General features: G+C 35.2%; 1 protein-coding gene across 1 annotated transcript in view; it reads left to right on the forward strand.

Moving 5' to 3' along the window:
* The window catches only part of TyrRS (Tyrosyl-tRNA synthetase), a 118,374-nt gene that overhangs the window by 83,361 nt on the left and 16,907 nt on the right, over positions 1-18,106 (forward strand). Inside the window, exons 2-10 of the mRNA XM_080149472.1 lie at positions 6,268-6,356; positions 7,128-7,163; positions 8,093-8,146; positions 11,936-11,998; positions 12,556-12,657; positions 13,440-13,469; positions 14,711-14,783; positions 15,744-15,829; positions 16,422-16,466. Coding sequence (XP_080005598.1) covers positions 6,294-6,356; positions 7,128-7,163; positions 8,093-8,146; positions 11,936-11,998; positions 12,556-12,657; positions 13,440-13,469; positions 14,711-14,783; positions 15,744-15,829; positions 16,422-16,466 — 552 coding nt within the window. The 5' untranslated portion in view covers positions 6,268-6,293. The remainder of the gene's footprint in view (positions 1-6,267; positions 6,357-7,127; positions 7,164-8,092; positions 8,147-11,935; positions 11,999-12,555; positions 12,658-13,439; positions 13,470-14,710; positions 14,784-15,743; positions 15,830-16,421; positions 16,467-18,106) is intronic.

The following is an 18,106-nucleotide window of genomic DNA, read 5'->3' on the forward strand; positions in this document are numbered from 1 at the left end:
CCGTCGAATTTTTGGGCCGGATTCAGATTCAAAAAAAGTGACGGTTTCTTCCGGATTCCGGATTCGGATTCCGGATTCTAGCAGTATTTTAAAAGGCCGTCCGTCACAGAGGGATAGCTTTTTTCGTTAATTCATCACTATGTTACTTGGTTGAAGCCTTGATTTGTTTAAAGTGTTGACTTCCAGCATAACTAAAACATTTACATCACATTAGTAATTATTAAAATTTGTTATGTAGAAATTGAATAGCTCATCACGTGATCGCTGGCCTGACAATGAGAGCTCTGTGTTATCAGCTGGTATATCAACTTCGTGGTTTATGTGGGAAGAAATGGGGGGGGGGGTGATCTTTGCCTTCAAAAAGAGGGAGTTGTAAGAAAAAACTCAAGATGGTAATTTTAGCCTACCAATTTAGAATCCGGAATCCGCTATAAAAAACTGATTTCGGATACGGATTCCAAATTTGGCCGAAAATTGGGCGGATTCCGGATCCGGATTCTCATCACTAATACTAATTTTACGCTACAGATTTGTTGTGTATCATCATAGAGGATGTACATAGATTTTACGGCCATTGTCTTATCCCTTTAGATCCCTGGTAAGCTAGACTTAATTTGGTTATTTAGGAGATTTACTTTATGCCTTTGTACTAGAGTTGGGCCTGATATCCGGTTTGGTAGGATATCCGGCTGATTTCAAATGCCGGATATCCGGTTATTCGGTAGGATATCCGGTAATTTGCCAGATATCTGGCATTAACATAAAAAGTACCTAGGTACCCAAAGATTTTAAAACAATCATCATAAAACTTTGGGTATCAGTGTAAGTGTCCAAACTTTTCTACCTCAAAAGGGATTAGACAATGTCCGATAAATTGATGTACATTGCATCCCCAATGACGAAACACAAAATTACCCCTTCAAATATGTAGATTAAAATCAGTGGTTAAATAAGATATTTAAACACTCAACTTAATAAACCAACCCATTAAAATTCAGCAAAAGTCACCAAAGTTGTCAAGGCAACGAATAATATAACGATATAATAAAACTTTGGGGACTAGGGTAATAAACAGCCCATTGTCCCCTCTCTCTCTCTCTCTCTCTGCCCTTTGTGACAATTTTACATTTTCTGTAGAAGTTGGAGTCCTAGCCAGTTAGATTTACAACTTTTTGCACAGGAAAATGAGATTTTAAATATGCCCCTAGAGGCACATAGGGTAATTGGAGGGGGAGGGATGGGAAGGGGAGAGGAGTTGAATGATTTTCTGTTAGGGGAGGGAAGGATAAAGTGACGAATAAACGAACAGACAAACAAAACAGAGAGAGTAGCTGCGCTACAAAATAGTTATTTATCGTATCGTATTATAGACAGCTTTCCGCGGGTATTAAAATGAAAAGCTTCAGGCTAACAAACCTGATATTGATCTTAAGATTTTTATTTTATTATTCGTCGTTTTATTGTCTGTATTACGATGCTATATATGATTTTGTAGTATGGCTAAGAACCAGTTCTAAATCCAGCGGATATTAATCGGTTCCGTTATCATACTGGATAAGAAATTTGGGGTATTTTCAATAATGCAACTTAGCGAGGGAGGGGACATTGGACAAAAAATTAAACAAAGTTTTATGAAGCACTACCTTAGCTCATATGTGTTGACTTAATAACTTTGGGTACTTTTTACTAGCGATTACGCCCCTAGAGGCCTCTAGTGGCACTTCAGATGTTTTTTTTTGTTCAAGTTTCTACTATACCTATCTATTTTGCGTTCAAGTCTGCTTTTAAAATTTTTTTTTTTGTGATTTCTCTTGGGAGGGTGGTGGTACCCTCCCCAAAAATAGTTAAAAACATTCCCGGGACCTATGAGAAGCTACCCTGTTAAGGAGAACCCGATCGGTTCAGCAGTTACCGAGATCCTTCGGCACAGACACACAGACAAACACACATCCTGTTACTTTTTTATAAGGATTAGCTGGTTCACACTAGAAAATCTCATTTTTAACGCATAATATTGCCAGATTTCTACTCCTCTGCCATCTGATCTAATAAACCTAACTCGGTGGTGGCATAATATTAATTCATATTCAAGAAAAGGTTTGATTGTAGTATGTTTCTATGGATGTATACCTAATATACTTGGATATTATGACAGGGGAAAATGTCGTTGCTAACATGGAACTCGGTTATTGGTCAATTCTTATGAGGAGAGGGGATGGATTAAAAGGGGGGGGGGGCGTGGGTATCGTTATTTTAGCCAGCTACAAGTTTCACTTTATTAGATAACATTATAACCTGGTGTAACATCCAAGTAATAATATATCCATTGATGTATCGCTTCTCCATGGATTTTAAGGGATAAGACAATGGTGAATTGATGTAAATTGTACATCTCCCAGTGATGATAAACAAAATAAACTAATTGATAATCTTGATTGGGTGGTACAAACTAATATTTTTAATCCAGGTAAAGAGAAAGGGTAAATTTGTTTTAACTTTATTGGGGGTGTACAACAATTTAAAAGATCCATGGGGTATTTTGTTTATCATCATTGGGCTAAAATATTTTTTCTCTCCCATTGTCTAATCCTGGCTTGTTTCAAACCCTTTGCTGTCAATTTCGACTGACTTTTTGCTTTAGTTTTTTATCCCTTTTATATTAGGGGTGTTTATTTCCTCCCCAAAACCCCGGGAAATTTGGAAAACATACACCGCATCCTTTTTAAAAAGCGAAGCTTTTCTATAATTAGGTTCGGTACGTCCGTCCGTTACAGTTGGCACCTTTCGTTAATTTAGAATTATCCTAACAATTTCAAACTTTGCATGCTGATTCCTATAACAGTTAGGTACGACTTAGAAAGCGCAGCAACTCTCTAATCGTTACCAGAAAGTCCGTACGTCCATTTAAAATAAGCTGATTTTTTTTATTTTGTATGTTCAAATTATCCTATTTATCTGATTTTTTTAATACTGATTCCTATTACAACAAGGTATAGTGTTATAAGCGAAGCATCTCTATAATCAAGTCCTTAAACAGTAACATGCATTTAAACAGTTTTGCAACAATTTTACTTACAATTTTGTACAGACATATACATTAATATTCAGTTTATTCAATTTTGACACTCTACAAGTGTTAATGTTTGTTTGTCCTACCATTTCAGAGCTTCGCTTTTATGGATGTTGTCATCCTTGTTTAAAAAAAAAACTCCCAAGATTACAAGACCAAGCTTGGAAGCATGTGTACATTGTATGTTCGTCTGTAAGGCTTAGATTTTTATGCCTCTTTGAAAAAAAGGGCAAACCTATAGTTTTTACTTATTCTGCTACTTCAAAATTTTGTCATGTGTCCCAAGGACCTTTTAAACATTGGTCTCTAGAGATTTTGTCTTGTCGTCTATCCTTTGAAAGGGGTAGGTAGGTTGTGCTAAAATTCCGTAAAGGTGTGAGTTTTAAGGCTTAGAAACAGTAGTAGAACGATATAATTTATGTTAACTTCAAAAAAAAATTGTCTACCTATCGTTCTTTTCAATAAGAAATACACATATTTAGTGAATATTAACGTTCTACTACTGTTTTTAAGCCTTAAAACTCACACCTTTACGGAATTTTAGCAAAATCTACCTCCCCCTTTGTCGATTTTAAATTTTTTTGTTGGATTAAAGCTTTTTTTAGTAGCGAAGCTACTCTATAATTCACTTGGTCTGTTCGTCAGACAGTCAGTTCGTCACGCTATGGAGGAAATGTGAGTTTTCTGGGCTGCAATTTAAGAAGGAAATCTGAAATTTTTAGTGAAGATTCTTATGACAGATGCGCATCTAATCTTTATATTGTTTTGTCTGTCTGTCTTTCCGTCATGCCTAGTAATTTTCTTGGGAGTTTTCTTTCATTTTGTATATTATCTCCTTTATTATTGTTATGAGAACTGAACATTTACTCTATAACTCACTTTGTCAGCTTATCCATTCCATGATTTTTTGTGCTTCGCTACTGATGGATGTTGTCATCCTTGTTCTATGAAGGAATGGCAATCTATAAAATTTTTTGACCGGATTCAGATTCTTATAAGAATCCGTCCAAAAAATGCCGGATTCTCGCGGATTTCAGATTCTTATTTTTGGCGGATTCCGGATTCTAGCAATATTTTAAAAGGCTTTTTTTAAATTAAAAAAATTAGGTGCTACATATGTCCTAAAAATTAATGTTCTTGGTGTTCTCTATACTTCTCGAACCAGATTTTAAAAGATATTATATATTATACAGGGTGACCACTATGTACGTTATGTTCAATATGTTCATATTGAACACCACTTTTAGGTTTTTTGGGGCGAAAGTGACACTTTTTGAAACCAAAACTAAAAGTCAAAGGAACTCAACTAAAAAAAGAGTTACAGGTCTGACATTTTGCATGGCAGTTGCTTTATAGGGGTACAATAGGAAATGTGAAGAAACGGCGGCGCAACCGCCGAAAACCGCCGAGAAAAGGCAACAAAAATTACGACGGGAAACGGCGGTTTTCGGCGGTTGCGCCGCTGTTTCTTCACAGTTCCATATTGTACCCCTATAAAGCAACTGCCATGCAAAATCTCAGACCTGTAACCCTTTTTTTAGTTGAGTTCCTTTGTTGACTCTTAGTTTTGGTTTCAAAAAGTGTCACTTTCGCCCCCCCCCCCCCCCCCCCTTTTAATAAATAGTTATCTATCGCATCGTATTATAGATAGCTTTCCGCGGATAGCTATAGTAAAAATTATAAGATTAATTCCAGTTTTGTTGGCCCTGAGGCAGGGTTTCGGATCCGGATCCACAAGGATCCGCATATTTTCGAGTCCAAGGATCCGGATCCTTGGACTCAAAAAAATGCGGAAAAAATGGAAAAATCTACCTAAATTTATATACAATCTTAGACATTCTCTTGAAGAGAGCCAATCTTTAAGGTTTAGGGTCAGACTTGAAAATTAAAAGTATTTTTGACTTCGAATTAAAGAATAAATATTTTTTGAAAGGTTTGGTGATTTTATTTTTATTGTCAAGGATCCGGATCCAGATCCGCACTGACCAAATTTTGAGGATCTGGATCCGGATCCGCAAAAAATCAATGCGGATCCGAAACTCTGCCCTGAGGGACTTCTGCCCTCCTTCCCCTCTCAGATTGTAAACAAAAATAGTGTTATTTGTTCATCCTATTCTATAAAGTAGTAATGTTTTTTTGTCTGTAGCTTAAGATATCAATGATAACTACTGAACCGATTGAGTTCTCCATTTTTTGGAAGCTTCTGGTAGGTTCCTGTTTATGGTTTTTTATATCTTACTTTGGTTTTAGGCTATTTTTCTACTTTCCATACTCCTAAAAAAATAGATATTCTAGATGCTAGAAGCGCAACCTCTAGTTTTGTTAGTAAATTGCTATTGCTGTGCTTTTGACACAATTCTTTTAGTTAAATTATGTGTTTAGTTTTTTGTTGCTTTTTTTATGTTTGTTTAATGTAGGGATAGGCTAATTGAAGGTAATTTACCCTCCCCTCCATCTATCAATCACCCCAATGTTAAAGTACACTTTTTTTTGGGGGGGGGGGGATAAAATATCTTCCATTAGCATATCCTCAGGGGAGTATATTCTGCACAAGATTCATTTTTTTCCCCTGCTAAAAGATATTTCATTTTTCCCCTCCTAGTTTTTTCCCCCCAAGTAGGAAGAAAAATGAAAAAATTAATGCATTCAGTTAATTAAATTTTTCTTCTTTATTTGATTAAATACATTACAAATTGGCTCAATTTATTTTGTATTATTTCTTCAACCCCTCAACATATTTTTCATTTTTCTCTCCCCACCTTAGCAGGGGATCTCATGCAAAATATACACCCCTGCATATTCTTTAATCCTTGTTGTTAGACTGACATGGACCTCAGGGATCTAAAGGTGTAAGACAATGGCTGTAAAAGTGATTTACACCCCCAATCATGATCCACAAAATTCCCTGTACTGTAGATTACAATTATTGGTTTGAACGTTTGGACACTAAACAAAAGGAATCAAAATTCAAAAGTCTCTAAAGTTGTTAATCTAATGAATAATTTTGGTTTATTGAGTTAAATGTCAAAACATTTCAACCACTAATTGTTATCCTAAGAAGGGGAAATTTTATGTATAGCCATTGGGGATGTACATCAATTTATCAGCCATTGTCTTATTCCTTTAGATCCCTGCATGCGCCCACCAGGGGTGTAGTTACTCTGTTTGAAAGCGCCACATAATCTAATTATCTTCAGAGCGGACAAGGTTCGAATCCTGTAAAATGAGTGTAGAACAAATGGTGCAGGATCTCTCTCTTGACACGCCCCCCAGCTCAATGTCTGTTCAGGAAAAGTTGAAAATCAAATCTAAATGTGTTCAGCGGCATTCTGTTCTTGTTTGTACCCAACATTCTGAAAATCAGCCAAAATAATCAAAGTTGTGCTAGTTCAAGTACCCAAAGCAAAGTCCTAGATAACCAAAAAATCTAAGTTTAGAATCTGTATCCCATTTCCTTATATACTGTAATATAACCATATTCTCTACCAAAAAAGTAGAAAATTAAATCTAAATGTATTCTGCAGCATTCTGGGCTTGTTTTTATCCAATTCCAAAGCTTTGAAAGTTAGCCAAAATAATTAAAGTTGCGCTCTCTAGTGCCCAAAGTCTTAGATAACATAATATTTAAGTTTAGAACCTGTATCCCATTTTATATCCTGGGATATAACCATATTCTCTGTCAGAAAACAATTATGTCGTAAGGTGTTCAGCATTATTCTGCACTTGAACCAACCCAAAGTTTTAAAAACTTGCCAAAATTATTAAAGTTGCGCTATTATTTACCATATTTCTAGCCGAAAAAAGGTGACAATTTTGTACAGCGGCATTCTGCGCTTGTTGTTTCCAAAGTTTTAAAAATAAGGCAAAATAATCAAAGTTGCGCTAGTTACCATATTTCTAGCCGAAAAAAGTTGACAACTTTGTTTAACGGCATTCTGCGCTTGTTGTTTCCAAAGTTTTAAAAATAAGGCAAAATATCCAAAGTTGCGCTAGTTCTAGTACCAAAAAAAAACAAAAAAATTCACACACACACACACATTGAATTCAACTTGATTAACAGGAGAAGAAGGCGTTGATGATGAGAAATTTACAGGTAATAACCAGGGATCTAAAGGGATAAGACAATGGCCGATAAATTGATGTACATCCTCAATGAAAATACAAATTATTGGTTAAAACTTGTAAACACTCAACTTAATGAAGCAACCAATCAAAATTCGCGAACGTCCCCAAAGTTGTTATGCCAGCGAATAAGATGACGCTATTATAAACTTTGGGTACAAGTGTAATTAACAGCCCATTGTCACCTCTCTCTCTGAGTTAAACCAAGAAAAACCTAATTTATAATTTTCATAAAAGTTTTTGGGAGATTTTTAAAAACGATTTTGAAAGATTTTTAAAATGTTTTTATATAAGTACTTTTTAGCTTTTTTATTCTTTTTTTGCCCTATTTTGTAAACACACTCTTACATTGGATAGCTTCTAAACTTTGGGTACTTTTATCCTATAATATAAAGTAATAAGCTTTTTTGTTGGTAGCTTAGGATCTCGCTAACTACTGAACCGATATGGTTCTCTTTTAGAGCGAAGCTTTGTATAGGCCCTGAGATGGTTTTAGGCTATTTTATTTTTTGAAATAAGTCTGGGTATGGTTTTAAGCTATTTTTCTGCACTTATTTAGCCCTTCGAATATAGAGCCCCTAGATGCTAGGGACGCAGCCGCTAGTCCTTATAATAAAGTAATAGGTTGTTTGTCTGTACTGAAGGATCTCGCTAACCGCTGAACCGATCGGGTTCTCTTTAACAGGGTAGCTTCTCATAGGTCCCGGAAAGGTTTAAAACTATTTGGTGGGAGGGTACCACCACCCTCCCAAGAGAAATCACAAAATAATCTAATTTTTTTCACGTAGAGACTTAAACGCAACATTTTTTTCTCAAATTAGATATTTCAAAAAAAAAACATTTAAAGTGCCACTAGAGGCCTATAGGGGCGTAGTTGCTAGATATTTATATTTTGTTTAGGAGACCTTGGGTGAAGATAGGATTGATGAAATATTGAAGACTAGAGATCTAAAGGTAATCCTTATAATAAATTAATAAAAGGATGTTTGTTTGTTTGTACCGAAGGATGTCGCTAACCGCTGAACCGATTGGATTCTCCTTAACAGGATAGCTTTTCATAGGTCCCGGGAAGGTTTATAACTATTTTTGGGAAGGGTAAATTTTTTTTCAAATTTTTGTATTAAATTAAAAGAAATGAAAATTGTCTTTTTGTGATATACCTATGCAATTTAAAAAGACGATTTTTAAGTCTTGATATTTTAAAAACTACGTGGTAGAAAATTGAAATTCTTTCAAATATATGCCATATAAATATAGTTAAACCCATTAACTAGCAAAAAATATGCGGTTCACTAAATTAAGTTCAAATGCATTTAGTGAAACTACCCCTTTATATGAAAAAATAGGTTTTCCCTCCTCAAGTGCCCCTAGAGGCATCTAGGCGCGTATCCGCTAGTCCTTATAATATTAAGTAAAAGGATGTTTGTCTGTTTGTACCGAAGGATCTCGCTATCCGCTGAAACGATCGGGTTCTCCTTAACAGGGTAGCTTCTCATAGGTCCCGGGAAGGTTTTTAACTATTTTTGGGAAGGGTAAATTTTTGTATTAAATTAAAATTTATATGAACAAATGGGTTTTCCCTCCTCAAGTGCCACTAGAGGCATCTAGGCGCGTATTCGCTAGTCCTTATAATAAAGTAACAGGATGTCTGTCTGTTTGTATTGAAGGATATCACTAACTGCTAAAACCAATATGGTTCTCCTTTACAGTGCAGCTTTTCATAGGTCCTGGGATGGTTCATAGCTATATATTTTTGTGCAGGGTACTACCACTTTCCCAAGAGAAATCAACAAAAAAAAAAAAAACGCCGCCTGGCGGATATTTTTGGTAAACAGCTGAAACTAAAAATATTTTGGTAAACGGCTGATATTAAAGAAAATTTTAAGGGGTGTAGCCGTTAACACTAGATAGATGGACAGAAAGGCAGACAAATAGACTTACATACAGTGAAACAGACTTACACAAGATAGACAGACATACAGACTTTTATACAGACAAATAGACTTACAAACAGACTTACACACAAATAAACAGACATATATAGATAGATAGACAGACAGACATATAAATAGACACACAAACTTAAAATTAGACTTACAGACAGACAAATATACTTACAGACAGACAAATATACTTATAGACAGACAAATATACTTACAGACAGACAAATATACTTATAGACAGACAAATATACTTATAGACAGACAAATATACTTATAGACAGACAAATATACTTATAGACAGACAAATATACTTACAGACAGACAAATATACTTATAGACAGACAAATATACTTATAGACAGACAAATATACTTACAGACAGACAAATATACTTACAGACAGACAAATATACTTATAGACAGACAAATATACTTACAGACAGACAAATATACTTATAGACAGACAAATATACTTATAGACAGACAAATATACTTATAGACAGACAAATATACTTATAGACAGACAAATATACTTATAGACAGACAAATATACTTACAGACAGACAAATATACTTACAGACAGACAAATATACTTATAGACAGACAAATATACTTATAGACAGACAAATATACTTATAGATAGACAAATATACTTATAGACAGACAAATAGACTTACACACAGACAAATATACTTATAGACAGACAAATATACTTATAGACAGACAAATATACTTATAGACAGACAAATATACTTACAGACAGACAAATATACTTATAGACAGACAAATATACTTATAGACAGACAAATATACTTATAGACAGACAAATATACTTACAGACAGACAAATATACTTATAGACAGACAAATATACTTATAGACAGACAAATATACTTATAGACAGACAAATAGACTTACAGATAGACAAATTGACTTATAGACAGACAAATAGACTTACAGATAGACAAATAGACTTACTGACACAAAGACTTACTGATAGATAGAAAGACAAACAGATGACAGACATACAAACAGATGACAGACAGACAAACAGATGACAGACATACAAACAGATGACAGACAGACAAACAGATGACAAACATACAAACAGATGACAGACAGACAAACAGATGACAGACATACAAACAGACAGAAGGTTGTTTTTAAGATAAGTTTCTCTTTAGGTATTGTTTAAAAATTGTAAAAGGGATAGTTTCACGAAGTGCATTAAAAAAAATAGTGAACTGTAAGTTTTTCTATTTTAAATAACGTAGTAGTGCACAATATAAAGTTATTGATTAAAATTAAAAGATTTGACCAGGGATTTTCCTTAAAAAATGAGTTTTCCATTTTTTTTTTCAACTTCGTTGCATGTTATATATGGCAAAAACTTTTTTGTCATAAATACAACTTTAGATAGCATTTATTAGTTAATAGAACTTTAAACTTTTTATACAACAAAATACACATAACAACAAAGAATGACCAATAAAATATTTAGTATAGTACTTAGAAAGTTAGAGTAGTGATCTTTTTATATGTCTTAGTAGAATATATTAGGCATTGGATAGATATGATTGCAATAAAGAATTTTAACATTGACCTGACCGAACTTTTTTTATTTGACAATATCTCAAAAAGTTAGTGATTTGCAACATTAATTACATGAGAATGGTCTTTTGTATGGTTAGTTGGTATTTCCGCGTGAGATGTGTATATTGTAAGTAAACCGGACGGTTTTCTTTTTTTTTTAAAAAGAATCTATAGAAAACCTGTCCTATTATGATCCGGACATTATTTTTTTATGTTTTTTAAGTAACTTGTCCCAAGGGGAACCCCAGTTCAATTTTTTTATAACTCTGGTGAAATATGTGGAAAAAGATTCTCTGATATTGGTGTTATGGCTATACATATTTGGAAAAAATAGACCATTCTCATGTAATTTATGTGGCAAATCACTTTAACTTTTTTAGATATTGTCAAATAAAAAAAGTTTGGTCTGGTCAATGTTAAAAATTCTTTAACATATAATCATATCTATCCAATGCCTAATATATTCTACTAAGACATATAAAAGTTCACTACTCTAAGTACCTTAACTCTTTAAATACACTTCGTAGAACTATCCCTTTGACGAGAAAAAGCTATAAAAAAAATCCATCCTTGGTTTATTTGTGCTTCTGTTGTCATCCTTGTTTTTAGGTACTGATGTTGAAGGCTTTTTGTCGCTTCGGGTTCAACACCTCTCAACGCACCTTAAAACATAATACGCAAACTTAAAATTGCGTAGTAAAACATCCATTCGCCCTATGGTTTCGCGACCTTTGTCAAGAAGTCCTAACTGTGCATGGTAATGAGTTGCGCCTGTTTATAGGCCAAGGCATCCTTGTTTATGTCACGCGCCCAGGGTGTCGGAGCGGTATAATTTTGATGCGGCTCCGGCTCTTACCTAAAATTAATATATCATTTTTGTTCATTATTGAATTTGATAAAATGAAATAAATAATGTAAAATATTTTGCTTTTATTTGATTAAAGCTTTATAAAAGTAGAAGAATGTGTGTCTATTTGTTAAGTAACAATAGTTTTTCCGTTTATTATATAGAAATAGACCGTTGCCAAATTATAATATTACTTTAAAAAATCATTTTTAGCTAATCTGGAGCCGGAGCCGTTTCTAACGAAAAATACGGCTCCGGCTCCACCAAAAATGTTGCTGCTCCCGGCTCCGAAACACTGCACGCGCCTCACATAGCAGCAGCAGCAGGTACTATTTTTAACATCTCTAGTATTGTTTTGTTTAGGTGTACTGGGGTACCGCGACCACTGGAAAGCCCCACATAGCCTACTTTGTCCCAATGTCTAAGGTATGTGTTTTTATTTTCTCAGGGAGGAAGAGGACATTGGGCTGTTTATTACACTAGTCCCCAAAGTTTTATCATAACATTTTCTAATTCTTTGGCTTAACCAATTTGGGGACTTTTATTGAATTTGATTGGATGTTTTATTAAGTTGAGTGTCAAAACGTTTCAGCCACTAATTGTAATCTACAGAAGGGCTACGAAGATCTGACCTTTTATCTGTCTATCTAGTTATCTAACCTTTTCTTTATCTATCTAGATATCTGACTTACTATCTATCTAGATATCTGACCTACTATCTATCTAGATATCTGACCTACTATATATCCTTCTATCTAGATATCTGACCTGCTGCGGGCTGGATGTGAGGTGACCATTCTGTTTGCAGATCTGCACGCATACCTGGACAACCTACTATCTATCTTATCTAACCTACTATCTATCTATCTAGATATCTGACTTGCTGCGGGCTGGCTGTGAGGTGACTATCCTGTTTGCAGATCTGCAGACATACCTGGACAACCTACTATCTATCTTATCTAACCTACTATCTATCTATCTAGATATCTGACCTGTTGCGGGCTGGTTGTGAGGTGACTATCCTGTTTGCAGATCTGCACGCATACCTGGACAACCTGAAGGCCCCCTGGGAGCTGCTCAAACTTAGGAAAATGCATTCACAAACAACTAATTAGGACCGTGGGAATTGTAAGTTTTTTTACTAGGACCGTGGGAATTACATTTTTCTTTGAGATTGTGGATATCCGTGAGACATTACATGATTCTCCTGAGACCGTGGGAATTTCATGATTTTTTCTGAGACCGTGGGAATTTCATGTTTTTTCTGAGACTGTGAAAATTCAATATATTCCCTGATGCCGTGGGAACTAAGTTTCCGTTTTTTCACTGTAACAGTGATAATTTTATTTTTTCCTTGGTATATTAATCTTTTCCCTAAGACCAAAAATAAAATGGCCTAAAACCATCCAGGGATCTATGAGAAGCTTATCAAAAATAGAGAACCCAAGATCTTAAACTTCAGACAAAAAATCCCTTATTACTTTATTCACTACTAGTTGCTTAGCCCCTAGCCTCTAGGGTAGGGCGAATAAGGTCAGGAAACTAGCCTAAAACCAACCCAAGACATGTATAAAGGTTTCATGAAAAGTACAATCCATACGGACCAGCAATTTCTAAGATCTTAACTATCAGACATAAAACCCTTACTACAATATATAGGACTAGCGGCTGCGCCCCTAGCATCTAGGGGATCTATATTCTAAGGGATATGGAAGGGTAGAAAAATAGCTGAAAAACCATCTCAGTGTCACTGTAAATGAGAACCATATCGGTTCAGCGGTTAGCGAGATCCTTCGGTACAGACATACAGACAGACATTCTGTTACTTTATTATAAGGCTGATGTTATTAATGCATTGTTATATCTCAGGACCGAGTATTACGAACATTCTATTAAGGTTAGTTAGCGACCAAGCTACTCTATAATTCACTTTGTCTGTCCGTCAGTCAGTCCCGTCTGTATTGCAAATGTGATTTTCTTAGCTGCTATTGCAGATAGACAGCTGAAGTGAAGATTCCTATGACATATGATATAATGCGCTACTAGACTATACATTATTTTGTCCGTCTGTCTGTCAGTCCTGTCTGTAATGCTATGGGGGTGAATGTGATTTTCTTGGCTGTTGTTGCAGTTAGACAGCTGAATTTTCAGTGAAGATTCCTATGACATATCATGCGTTTCTAGACTATACATTGTTTTGTCCGTCTGTCTGTCAGTCCTGTCTGTATTGGTATGGGGGGAAATGTGATTTTCTTGGCTGTTGTTGCAGTTAGACAGCTGAGATTTTCTAGGAAGATTCCTATCACATATCATGCGCTTCTAGACTATACATTGTTTTGTCCGTCTGTCATTCGGTGATGCTTCCTCATCTTACTCATTTTAGAGTGACGTACGGACATATCTTAGTTATAGAGGAGATGCGCTGCTACAGTTTTGAAAGAACAGGGGGGGAGGGAGAGGACTTTAATTTATACTGGTCCTCAAAGTTGTATAAAAACGTTTTTAAAATTAAAAATATTGGGCTTAAAAACTATGGGTTCTTTGTAAACCCTGATTGGTTGGCTTCGAAACCGATTAATATCCGGTGGATAAGAACCGGTACTTAGCCATACTGAAAAAGTATGTATGTATTGCATCGTTTTATATGAACATAAAAATGTACAATCACAAGATTAAAACCAGTTTTTTTAGCCCGTGCCTTTGGCATCTCGGTGCTAAAAAAATCTGGTTTTAATCTTACGATTGTACAGTTTTATATCCGCGGAAATCTGTTTATAATACGATGCCATAAATAACTTTTGGGTATATCATCGTATTACAGACAGCTTTCCGCGGACATTATGCGGATAGTACGGCTTAGAACCGGTTCTAATCCAGCGGATATTTAACGTAATTGTATTTTAGACAATGTTGTTGAAAACAATAACTGTTATAGCATCGTATTATAGACAGCTTTCCGCGGACAGTAGGACTGTAGAACCGGTTCTAATCCAGCGGATATTTAACGTAATTGTATTTTAGGCAATGTTGTTGAAAACAATAACTGTTATAGCATCGTATTATAGACAGCTTTTCGCGGACAGTAGGACTGTAGAACCGGTTCTAATCCAGCGGATATTTAACGGATTTGTGTTTTAGGCAATGTTGATGAGCATAGGAGTGCCCCTAGAGAAACTCAAGTTTGTTCGCGGCACAGATTTCCAACTCTCTCAGGAACTCATAATAGCATCTTTAGACAGGGGTAATTTTGTGTATTATCATTGGATATACATATCAGTTTATTGGCCATTGTCTTATCCCTTTAGATAATAACTATTAAACAACTTTATTTTTAAAAGCAAAGCTTTTCTATAATTAGGGTCTGTCCGTCCGTACTTCCGTAACGGTTAGTTATTTTCGTTAATCTATGATTTTAGAGTTCTCCTATCTAATTTAAACTTTGCTTTTTATTAATTTATCTGCCATTGTCTTATCCCTTTAGATCCCTGTGGAATTCTAGTTATGTAAAACTAGGACTAGGCCGGATATCCGGTCCAACCCTACTCAAAATCGGTTCTAATCCTTCGGATATTAATCGGTTTCGAAGCCATACTTTTTATATATTTTATTATCACACTAGTCCCCAAAGTTTTATAAAAACGTATTCCTATACGTTGGCTTAACAACTTTTGGGACTTCAGTTTATTTTGATTCATTAAGTTTAGTGTTCAAATGTTTCAACCACTAATTCTAATATACCAAAAGGGTTATTTTGTGTAGCATAATTGGGGATATACATGAAATTTGATTGGTTAATTCATTAAGTTTAGTGTTCAAACGTTTCGACCACTAATTTTTATGTGTAAATGTTATTATGTTATTAAAACCACTAGGAATATACTTTGGACGTTTATAGACTGTCCATTTTGGTCACTAGTCCCCAAAGTTTTATAATAACGTATTCCCATTCATTGGCTTAACAACTTTGGGGACTTAATTGAATTTTGATTGGTTGATTCATTAAGTTTAGTGTTCAAATGTTTCGACAACTAATTTTTATCTAGAAATGTTAATTTACGACACAAAATACGACATTTGACTTTATATTTGTACGCGGCAATTATGTACGCGCACCATGCTTTACAATCAGCTGATTTTTCTGTATAAATGTTATTATGTTATTAAAATAACTAGGAGTATACTCTGGATGTGTATAGGCTGTCAAGCTTGGTCACTGAACACGATGCCAGAAAGGCTGGGGCTGAAGTCGTGAAACAGGTACCAAAAGTTTTTTCACAGTAGCTTTTCATAGGTTATTTAGGTTAGGTTAATGTTAATGATTGTCTCGAAAGGTTTTATAGCTCATGCAGGGGCTAGACATTGGTAAACTGGTCCCAAAAGTTTGTTGGCTCAAAAACTTTGGGTACTGGTTTGCTGTAATTTGGTAAACCGGTCCCAAAAGTTTTATAAACTGAACTTTGTTGGCTCAAAAACTTTGGGAACTTGTATTGAATTTTTATTGGCTATCATGGGGATTTATATTGATTTACCGTCCATTGTCTTATCTCTTGATATCCCTGCTTTTTCATGCTTAGGAAAGGTTAGGTTAATGTTAATGATTGCCCTGCGAGGGCTTGAAATAGAAGAAAAGCTACTGTGAAAATACGACGAAACCAGCTACTTTGTTTTCTTTTCATGATTCCAGGGTTCTTTTTAGTCAAGAAGGGGGGGGGGGTGCATTGAACTGTAAATTGGTAAACTGGTCTCCAAAGATTTATAAACTGAACTTTGATGGCCCAATAACATTGGGTACTATTTTATTACTAATAAGCATAACCCTTCATGAAAACTAATCTTTTTATTTTTGCAGGTGTCTCACCCCTTGTTGTCTGGACTGCTATACCCCGGGCTCCAGGTATAAGTAATACAAAGTAGAATGATGTCTGTTGGACGTCTGTCTGTCCCTTCTCGAACTACTGAACCAATTTGATCATACTTCTTGTGGTGGTTTTAGGCTATTTTCTTGGGTGTTGGGACACCCCCAACCCCCCAAAAACAAAAAAATCCCCCCTAATTTAAGTTAGGCAGGTAATTAAAAAATTGGTGCTGCACTTACTTATGAAAAAACAAATAGAAGACCATAAAGTTGTTGCGTAAAGTGCATTTAATGAGTTGGGAAAGGGAACCTTTAAAACCTGAGACGCAAAAGCTAGAATATTTTTTTTAAATCGATTTTTTTGTGATTTCTCTTGTGAGGTTGGTGGTAACCTCTCTCCTTGGGACTTATGATGAGCTACCCTGTTCAGGAGAACCCGATCTTTTTAGTGGTTAGCGTGATCCTTTGGTACAGACAAACAAACAAACATCCTTTTACTTTATTATAAGTATTAAAGTATTTTTTGTCTGTAAAGAAGAATCTTGCTACTGCTGAACTGATCTGGTTCTTCTATACAGTGTGTGTGTGTGTGTGTGTGTATATAGGTAAAAAGAAGGTTTATAACTATTTTCGGTGAGGATATCTACACCCTCCGAAGAGAAAAAGCCCCTAGGAATAATGATCCAACCTCCCCCCCCCCCCATATGTAAAAAATATCCCGCACTCGTTTCTTTCCTTTCCTTTTTTAAAACGAAAATTAAAAGTTAAAGTTAATGGTATACTTCAGGGTTCCGGAGCCGGAGCCGGTAGCCGGGAGCAGCAACATTTTTGGTGGAGCCGGATCCGGAGCCGTATTTTCGTTAAAAACCGCTAAAATTGATTTTTTAAAGTAATATTATAATTTGGCAACGGTCTATTTCCATATAATAAACTGAAAAACTATTGTTACTTAACAAATAGACACACATCCTTCTACTTTTATATAGCTTTAATCAAATAAAAGCAAAATATTTTATATTATTTATTTTATTTTATCAAATTGAGTAATGAAAAAAAATTTATATATTAATTTTAAGGTAGGAGCCGGAGCTGGAGCCGGAGCCGTATTTCCAAATACGGCTCCGCGGAGCCGGAGCCGCATCAAAATTATACGGCTCCGACACCCTGGTATACTTCATCCATATTCCCTTTAGTGCCCCTAAATACCTCTAGGGGCATAGCTGCTGGTAACAAATAAGTCTGTTATAATTAAATATTAACACGCTTTCCGCTCATAAAAAATGTACAATTATAAGATTAAAACCAGTTTTTTAGCCCCTAGATGCCGAAGGCACGGGCTAATAACTGGTTTCAATCTTATGATTGTACATTTTTATATAAATGGAAAACTGGATAACATACGATACTAGACACAATATTTTGTATGCATGAAAACTGGTTTTAATCCACCGGACATTAATCTGTCTTGAATGAGTACAAGAACTATAATTTTGTTATTCCAGGCACTGTCCACGTTGAAAATCAGTTGACAATTGACAAAAATCAGCTGATTGTTAAACGTGGTACAAGTACTTGATTGCCGCGTACAATAAGAGATATAAGTTTTCCGGAATTGTAATGTAGGGAGTAGATTTGAAATCTGCATCAAATTTTAAGGATTTTTTATAAAATTCGTTTCT

The sequence above is a fragment of the Acartia tonsa genome, chromosome 15 (genome assembly GCF_053477335.1).
Source record: "Acartia tonsa isolate MP-2025a chromosome 15, ASM5347733v1, whole genome shotgun sequence".
Taxonomy (NCBI): Eukaryota; Metazoa; Arthropoda; class Copepoda; order Calanoida; family Acartiidae; genus Acartia; species Acartia tonsa.